The 9,027-nt window shown below is 42.8% G+C and overlaps 1 protein-coding gene across 2 annotated transcripts in view; it reads right to left on the bottom strand.

Moving 5' to 3' along the window:
- Positions 1 to 853: 853 nt before the first annotated feature.
- The window catches only part of LOC109881291 (N-acetyllactosaminide beta-1,3-N-acetylglucosaminyltransferase 2), a 44,425-nt gene continuing 36,251 nt past the window's right edge, over positions 854 to 9,027 (bottom strand). For both annotated transcript variants that reach the window (XM_031817547.1, XM_020473451.2), the window contains one exon: positions 854 to 8,283. In XM_031817547.1, the coding sequence (XP_031673407.1) occupies positions 7,717 to 8,283 (567 nt within the window). In that variant the 3' untranslated portion in view covers positions 854 to 7,716. The remainder of the gene's footprint in view (positions 8,284 to 9,027) is intronic.

Raw genomic sequence — 9,027 nt, 5'->3', positions numbered from 1 at the left:
TCACGAAGCTGATTAAAACAGCATGATCATTACACAGGTGCGCCTTGTGCTGAGGACAGTAAGGCTACACAACCACATCTTTCCAAGTCACACTAAATACATTACCACGTCTTTCCTACAGAGGTCTCTAAATACACTACCACATCTTTCCAAAAAGTCACACTAAATACATGACCACATCTTTCCTACAGAGGTCTCTAAATACACTCTTTCCAAGAAGTCACACAAAATACACTTTCACATCTTTCCTAGAGGTCACTAAATACACTACCACATCTTTCCTACAGAGGTCACTAAATACACTACCACATCTTTCCTAGAGGTCACTAAATACACTACCACATCTTTCCTACAGAGGTCACTAAATACACTACCACATCTTTCCTACAGAGGTCACTAAATACACTACCACATCTTTCCTAGAGGTCACTAAATACACTACCACATCTTTCCTACAGAGGTCACTAAATACACTACCACATCTTTTCAATAGGAGGTCACTACAGACTAGATCTACCCTCAACCACTGAACCTCAAAATATTTTTACATAACCATCCATTTCATAAATGAGAGCTGTAGAACAAAAAATCAACTGTGTTTTTGTTCTCACCTCGGGTCATCTCAATGTGTGGGCCTTTTGCTACCAGCCTGAAAGTAGTTTACAAACATCACTCAGCTGCTGCTTATCTTATTCAGTGGCTGAATATAGAATTAAAATAACTAGAAGAATCTTTACCAGCGGCTACGGGAGTTTAAAAACATACAAACAGAACATCTGGGATATTATAAGTTTGTACAAATCTAAAAAACAGGGATAGCATTTCTTCAATAACACCATTATCCAACACCATCTAGAAAAACAGCAAAATATTCTTTATTGGAAATAATAATAATAATCTAGTCATAGCAACAGAACCACACATGGCACAGCTCTGAGAAACCACAGGTGGAAAACACATCAAACTGACTTAAATGGGTAAGGAGAAACAAAAGGCATGTGTTGGTATATAATATATACATATATCCACTGTGCAGAATGCGTCCAAATCAACTCGTCGTGTTGCAAAACATGTTTTATAATAAAAATAAACATTTCGGGTAACTTTCCCCATATTCCCGGGTAACTTTCCCCATATTCCCGGGTAACTTTCCCCATATTCCCGGGTAACTTTCCCCATATTCCCGGGTAACTTTCCCCATATTCCCGGGTAACTTTCCCCATATTCCCGGGTAACTTTCCCCATATTCCCGGGTAACTTTCCCCATATTCCCGGGTAACTTTCCCCATATTCCCGGGTAACTTTCCCCATATTCCCGGGTAACTTTCCCCATATTCCCGGGTAACTTTCCCCATATTCCCGGGTAACTTTCCCCATATTCCCGGGTAACTTTCCCCATATTCCCGGGTAACTTTCCCCATATTCCCGGGTAACTTTCCCCATATTCCCGGGTAACTTTCCCCATATTCCCGGGTAACTTTCCAGGAATCCTGGTTGGAAAATGCTAGATTTCTTCCTTGTTCCCTCCAACCTGGATTTCTAGAGAATATGGGAATTTGGGAAAAAAAGTTACTGGAATTTTGCAACACTAAGTCATACACAATTCCAACAGATTACAGGAATGTTATGGTCAGGAGAGAGGACATCAACAATAATGGGATTGATGATTTTGTAATGTTTCATAACCAAGGGAATCAAGGGTTTGGACCATTGAAAATAGACAACACTCTAGAGTACCAATATGTATACAGAACAAAAATATAAATGCAACATGTAAAGTATTGGTGCCATGTTTCATGAGCTGAAATAAAAGATCCCTGAAATGTTCCATACGCACAAAAAGCTTCTCTCATTTTGTGCACAAATTCATTTACATCCCTGTTAGTGAGTATTTGTCCTTTGCCAAGGTAATCCATCCAGCTGGCAGGTGTGACATATCAAGAAGCTGATTAAATCAGCATCATCATTACACATGTGCACCTTGTGCTGGGGACAATAAAAGGCTACTATAAAATGTGCGGTTTTGTCACACAACACAATGTCACAGATGTCTCAAGTTATGAGGGAGTGTGCAATTGGCATGGTGACTGCAGGAATGTCCACCACAGCTGTTGCACGAGAATTGAATATCTCTACCAAAAGCCGCCTAACGGATTTTTGTGTTTACATGTTGCGTTTATATATTTTGTTCAGTTGTGTCGCAATAGAGGAATATTTGACATTCAAACAGAAATGAGGAGAATGAATTAATGTTCATCTTTCATCAAGGCCTTGGAAAAACCGGACAAGTGACCAAAGAGATGCGAGACGAGAAACAGAGGCGATATTAGACATAACAGAAGAGATATTAACAGGAAGTCACCAAGTGCCTGAATTTCAGCCTCAGTCAGATAAATAACAATGTGATATACTGAAAGCCTAATGCAGTAGCTCGAATCATACCGGCATAGCATAGACTTAAAAAAATACAAAATAAAATGTTTTTAAATCAGGATTATAAATAATATACATTATGTATACATTTACACATGTAAACATTCTCCACCCTACTCTAACCACCTGACAGGACATGCGTGGGCGACATCCTGTCACTGTTTTTGGTTTGACTGGTGCTGAGACCTACAGTAAGTCCCACTGAACGCCAGGGAAACAGGAATTCAAATGACCCTCACAGGACATGAGAGCTGCTTGCATATTTGTTTTCCCTAGGAGATTTTTACGGAGTCAAAGTCAATGGTCTAGATCGTAAAAATTCATCAAAATAACATTTTTATTTTTTGGTGTTAATTTAAGGTTAGGCATAAGGTTAGCAGTGTGGTTACGGTTAGGCATAAGGTTAGCAGTGTGGTTAAGGTTAGGCATAAGGTTAGCAGTGTGGTGAAGGTTTAAAATAACATTTTAAGAAGATGAATTGAAGAAATGGACAAGGTTAACGACTTTATGGCTGGAATAACTAGTATCACGCCCCAAAATCTCCTAGGAAAAACTCATTTGTGAGCTTCTTAGCTTACACTTCTGAGGCGTGTTCATTTGGGTACACCATTGAAAATAGCTTTGAACAATTTAGGTTTACGTTCCAAAAGTTATTGGACCAGTACAGTTCAGAGAGAACTCAGCACCATTAGGCTGTACCAGATATTCAGCCCGGTTATATTTTCTACAAATGCCTCCTTCCTTCCTTCCTTCCATAATAATTGTTCTGATTTGACAGGGTCTGTTGACAGAGATGTGATGGAGAGAAAACAACCACACGACAGACCAGATGTAAATCACCAAGAAAGGACTGAAGGAAGAATTCAACAGGATCTCAGGACTAGAGGAATACGGCCCTGTACACTGACCCAGGCAAACAGGGGAGTCATTTCATTGGTTCTAGCAGAATTATGGAGGCGTATCTCTACGAGGTTGCAATGAAATCGGGGTTAAGATTTGTTTTGCTGCAAACTGAACATAAAACGGTTGATCAGATTCACTGTTTTCAATAAAACAGCACCAACTCTTTTATTGTACACATTGGACAGTCTAACAGAGAGGTCTTTGGAGACTGACTTCCGCCCTCTTTGAAGCAGAGGCCCTGCCCTCACAGAGGCCCCCCCCCCCCAGGGGGAATGGATCATTATCAATGTGGCAGATTAATTGTAAACAACAGGGCTGCGTTCAGCAGAGCACACTGTTGTGGAATGTTCAGATATATTTTTTTTGTAGAACTAACATGCCTCTCTGACCTGCAGGATGAGGAATCACAAAGCTCTATTCATGATATTTATGTCTGCAACGCTCCACAACGTTTTCAACTGCAGACTGAATGAGGCTCAGATGTGTATTTGCATGTTACAAATATTATTATTAAGACAGAGACAATGACTGGTTTTCCTGCCCCTCTACGTACAGCCTGTCTTCCCGGCACAACACCACTCTACGTACAGCCTGTCTTCCCGGCACAACACCCCTCAACGTACAGCCTGTCTTCCCTTCACAACGCCCCTCTACGTACAGCCTGTCTTCCCGGCACAACACCCCTCTACGTACAGCCTGTCTTCCCGGCACAACACCCCACTACGTACAGCCTGTCTTCCCTTCACAACACCCCACTACGTACAGCCTGTCTTCCCGGCACAACACCCCACTACGTACAGCCTGTCTTCCCGGCACAACACCCCACTACGTACAGCCTGTCTTCCCGACACAACACCCCACTACGTACAGCCTGTCTTCCCGGCACAACACCCCTCTACGTACAGCCTGTCTTCCCGGCACAACACCCCTCTACGTACAGCCTGTCTTCCCGGCACAACACCCCACTACGTACAGCCTGTCTTCCCGGCACAACACCCCACTACGTACAGCCTGTCTTCCCGGCACAACACCCCTCTACGTACAGCCTGTCTTCCCGGCACAACACCCCTCTACGTACAGCCTGTCTTCCCGGCACAACACCCCTCTACGTACAGCCTGTCTTCCCGGCACAACACCCCTCTACGTACAGCCTGTCTTCCCTTCACAACACCCCTCTACGTACAGCCTGTCTTCCCTTCACAACACCCCTCTACGTACAGCCTGTCTTCCCGGCACAACACCCCTCTACGTACAGCCTGTCTTCCCGGCACAACACCCCACTACGTACAGCCTGTCTTCCCGGCACAACACCCCTCTACGTACAGCCTGTCTTCCCGGCACAACACCCCACTACGTACAGCCTGTCTTCCCGGCACAACACCCCACTACGTACAGCATATAGATATATTAATTGACGCGAGTCATTCCTGACCTGGGCACAGTGTATATATGTAACTTATTCAACATCCATTTCTTTCAACAGTAAAATACACAAAAACAAAAATGTACTATAATTGTCACCCAATAAGAAGTTGAGCAGACAGTTGATGAATACATTGGTTGATAAATAAACACCTTATAGAAACATACAGCTCTTTGGGCTAGATCGTCCTAGATCGTCCTAGATCGTCCTAGATCGTCCTAGATCGTCCTAGATCGTCCTAGATGCAGATCACTGCGAGGAGATCAAAATGTTACTTACATCAACATTTCAATAATGGAAATTCTCGGACATAAACTGAAGTAAATCTTGTAGCGTCTTAACACTCGTGTTCCTATAAACTTTTAAGGCAGCGGTGGACTAGAACAAACTGGATTTGACCTTTGACATTTTTTTTTACCATCTGACAAGAACAGTAATGATTGTGGATAAATAAAACTGTATTTCTCTGATCTGGCTGTAAACACCGTTACAGAACATGAATGACCCACGAGCCAACCGCCTTGGTTACGGTTCCAGCTTTATCTTTGTTTATAGTTTGTGGAGGGGGGGGGGGGGGGGGGGATGATAGTTGTCTTTGTGAAAATATGCTATAAACCAGCCAGTTCAGCTTGACGGTATCGTTGTTAAATGAAGATGTCCGGCTCACAAGGAGGCCCTGAAGCAACGCTGAACAGAGTTTCTTCTGCATCCCTTCGATGTTTCAGTTACAACTGTCCACCAAAACTCTATTTTAACAGTTCCTTTAATATAGACCACAGAATCAGACTTTTAATATGAAAAGACTTGCTACAGTGACATAAAAAGTCACTATTTTGGCTAGATTCTAACCCACTTAAAGCTGCAATCAGCAGTAAAAAAAAATATATATATAAATTAACTCCCCGCCCCTGTTTTGGTGAAAAGCTGAGGGACTGGGCTGAAGAACCAGACAGGGCTGTGGATGGAAGGACTGATGTGGTGACAGTTGAGCTCATGAGGTATTTATCAGTTACTGGATGTAGCAACTGTTGCCGGACACTTCAACCCCAAAAGGTTTTCACCAACGTTGTAAAGACCTAGTTACTTTTGTTGCTTTCACAAAGTCATTTATAGAGATTAATTCATTTAATATGATTAGTGAATTATTTTAAAGGTTAAAATAAAATAAAAAACCTGTCCCTGATTTTATAGGTCAACCCTGTTACATGAACTGAACCCTCGTTTAAATAATGTTGAAACTATTCCTTCTTAAATATTATTTTTTCCAAAAGCAACATTGGACATCGAACAGTCAAATCAGTGTAAAAGCAGGTGAGCTGGTTCTGCTCTTTTGGTACATTTTCTGATGTTTTGTGGTGGAAACCTGAGGCGGGTTGAGCAGAACACGTTACATGTTACCCAGAAATATATAGATTTTAAAAAAAGAAGCCCTCCCTGTCGCACACAACAATCTTCCATTCCCCCTCGTCACAAAGAGATTTATGGCTGATTTAACATGAACTCGTCAACCCTGTTACAGTCAACCCTGTTACAGTCAACCCTGTTACAGTCAACCCTGTTACAGTCAACCCTGTTAGTTTATTTGGCACTTACTATAGTCACTGTTTTACAGCATTTTGAAAGCTCTTTGTGCAGTCAGACACACAGTGTTAAAGTGTCATCATTAAGGTCCATCAGTCAGACACACAGTGTTAAAGTGTCATCATTAAGGTCCATCAGTCAGACACAGTGTTAAAGTGTCATCATTAAGGTCCATCAGTCAGACACAGTGTTAAAGTGTCATCATTAAGGTCCATCAGTCAGACACAGTGTTAAAGTGTCATCATTAAGGTCCATCAGTCAGACACAGTGTTAAAGTGTCATCATTAAGGTCCATCAGTCAGACACAGTGTTAAAGTGTCATCATTAAGGTCCATCAGTCAGACACAGTGTTAAAGTGTCATCATTAAGGTCCATCAGTCAGACACAGTGTTAAAGTGTCATCATTAAGGTCCATCAGTCAGATCTCTTCAGGGAAACGGGTTTGTTTTTAAAGTTCAACATGTGCTCTTTTTTATTTTATTTACATTCCCAAGTTACATTCTCCAACAGAACGACCAAACATCTTTATCTAGCACGGCCCAGACCAGCTGAGAACTCATCCATTAGCCTAGCTTCCAGATCAGTTTGTGCCAACTCTTAGGGTCATTTTCACACCAAAACAGATCTGGGATCAGACTCCTCTGTCTCCAACTCCTCATAATACAACATGGTACAGACTCTTTGTGCTGTCAGACACACAGCAGGGAATCATGAAAGATCCATCAGACTTGACCATCATAACGCCATGACGACCATTTAGAAAGCTCAGAGACACGTTGACCCTCATAACGTCATGACGACCATTTAGAAAGCTCAGAGACACGTTGACCATCAGAACGCCATGACGACCATTTAGAAAGCTCAGAGACACGTTGACCCTCATAACGCCATGACGACCATTTAGAAAGCTCAGAGACACGTTGGTCTGCCATCGTACCGCCATCACAGAGTCACGCCCTCTTTATCTTGTGATTCAAAACCCGAAATGTTCATCCAAGATTCAATTTTGAAGACGGTTAACTAGCATCAACAAACATGATAATAACAACATTAAAGCTGCCAATGTTCGACGGATCCTCCAAGAGTAATAATCCTTCCCTAAAAAATGAAATAAAAATAAAGTCTCAACATTGTGTCTGACCTTTAGAATGTAACAACCCTACCAAGTGTCACAAAACAATGGCCACTGACCTCTCACAGCGTTACTATAACAACCAGCATAACAAAATGGCCGCCTGTCGTGGTGTCTGGTCCAGGCAGTTACCGACAGTTTAAGTCACCTGTCTTCCCTGGTTACTGACAGCTCAAATCAAAAAATGGCCACCGACACCTGTTGTCCCCGGTTTCTGAAGTCAAAATGGAGACGGGCTGGGAAGTTACTGACAGGTCAAGTTGGGGTCGTTGAGCCAGGCCCAGATCTGGATCATCTCCTGCGGTGTCCGGCTGTGTACCAGCATCAGACCCTTATAGGCACACGGGTTCCTCCTGTACTTCTCCTCAATGTCAAACGTCTTGAAGCCTTTATGTTTCTCCGGCCCCAGCCCCAGTTTCCTCAGACACATCCCTGTGTAGACGTCGTCAATGGGGTAGAGAGGTACGTGCTGCGAGGCTCCGTGCAGCCGCCTGGCCAGGTCCCCGGAGTACAGATACCCCCCTCCGCCCGCGTATGGCGGGTACTTGCCAACGAACAAACTCTCTGGGATGAAGTACTTCACCTTTTTATCCCTGTTTGGCCCCGCGTTGGTGATCACATCCCCTACAAACAGGTCCCTTGCCCGGGGCCCCGTGAGGCCCTTGAGGAAGGCCAGGATCCTCAACGTATTGACAAAGACGTCATCGTCCCCTTTAAAGACGAACTGAGCTCCAGGGCAGCGTGTGGTCATCCAGTCCAGGAAGAGCACCTCCTTGACGGTCAGGTTGAAGAACGAGTCCCGGTAGTCCCACTGGGGGTAGTTAAAACTATTATTATACAACAACAAAATATACTACATACAGATTTGAGTATTTGGTTCATTATTCCACTGTTTATCCCATTTTACATGTCAGCACACTAAGAGTCTGAGTATCCCTGTGTCACAACAATACTGCAACATTGGACAAGACATACAGTTGAAGTCAGAAGTTTACATACACTTAGGTTGTAGTCATTAAAACTTGTTTTTCAAATTTCTTGTTAACAAAATATAGTTTTGGCAGTTAGGACATCTACTTTGTGCATGACAAGTAATTTTTACAACAATTGTTTACAGACAGATTATTTCACTGTATCACAATTGCAGTAGGTCAAACATACACTAAGTTAACTGTGCCTTTAAACAGCTCAGAAAATTCCAGAAAATTATGTAGAGCTTTAGAAGCTTCTGATTGGCTAATTGACACAATTTGAGTCAATTGGGAGGTGTACCTGAAAAAAATTGTAGACCTCCACAAGTGTGGTTCATCCTTGGGATCAATTTCCAAATGCCTGAAGGTACCACGTTCATCTATACAAACAATAGTGTGCAAGTATAAACACCATGGGACCACGCAGCCGTCATACCGCTCAGGAAGGAGACGCGTTCTGTCTCCTAGAGATGAACGTTCTTTGGTGAGAAAAGTGCAAATCAATCCCAGAACAACAGCAAAGGACCTTGTGAAGATGCTGGAGGAAACAGGTACAAAAGTATCTATATCCACAGTAAAGAGAG

The sequence above is a fragment of the Oncorhynchus kisutch genome, unplaced genomic scaffold (genome assembly GCF_002021735.2).
Source record: "Oncorhynchus kisutch isolate 150728-3 unplaced genomic scaffold, Okis_V2 scaffold1066, whole genome shotgun sequence".
In the NCBI taxonomy this organism is placed as follows: domain Eukaryota; kingdom Metazoa; phylum Chordata; class Actinopteri; order Salmoniformes; family Salmonidae; genus Oncorhynchus; species Oncorhynchus kisutch.
Note: the sequence above shows the minus strand (reverse complement) of the source record. Positions and strands in the feature narration are given on the sequence as shown.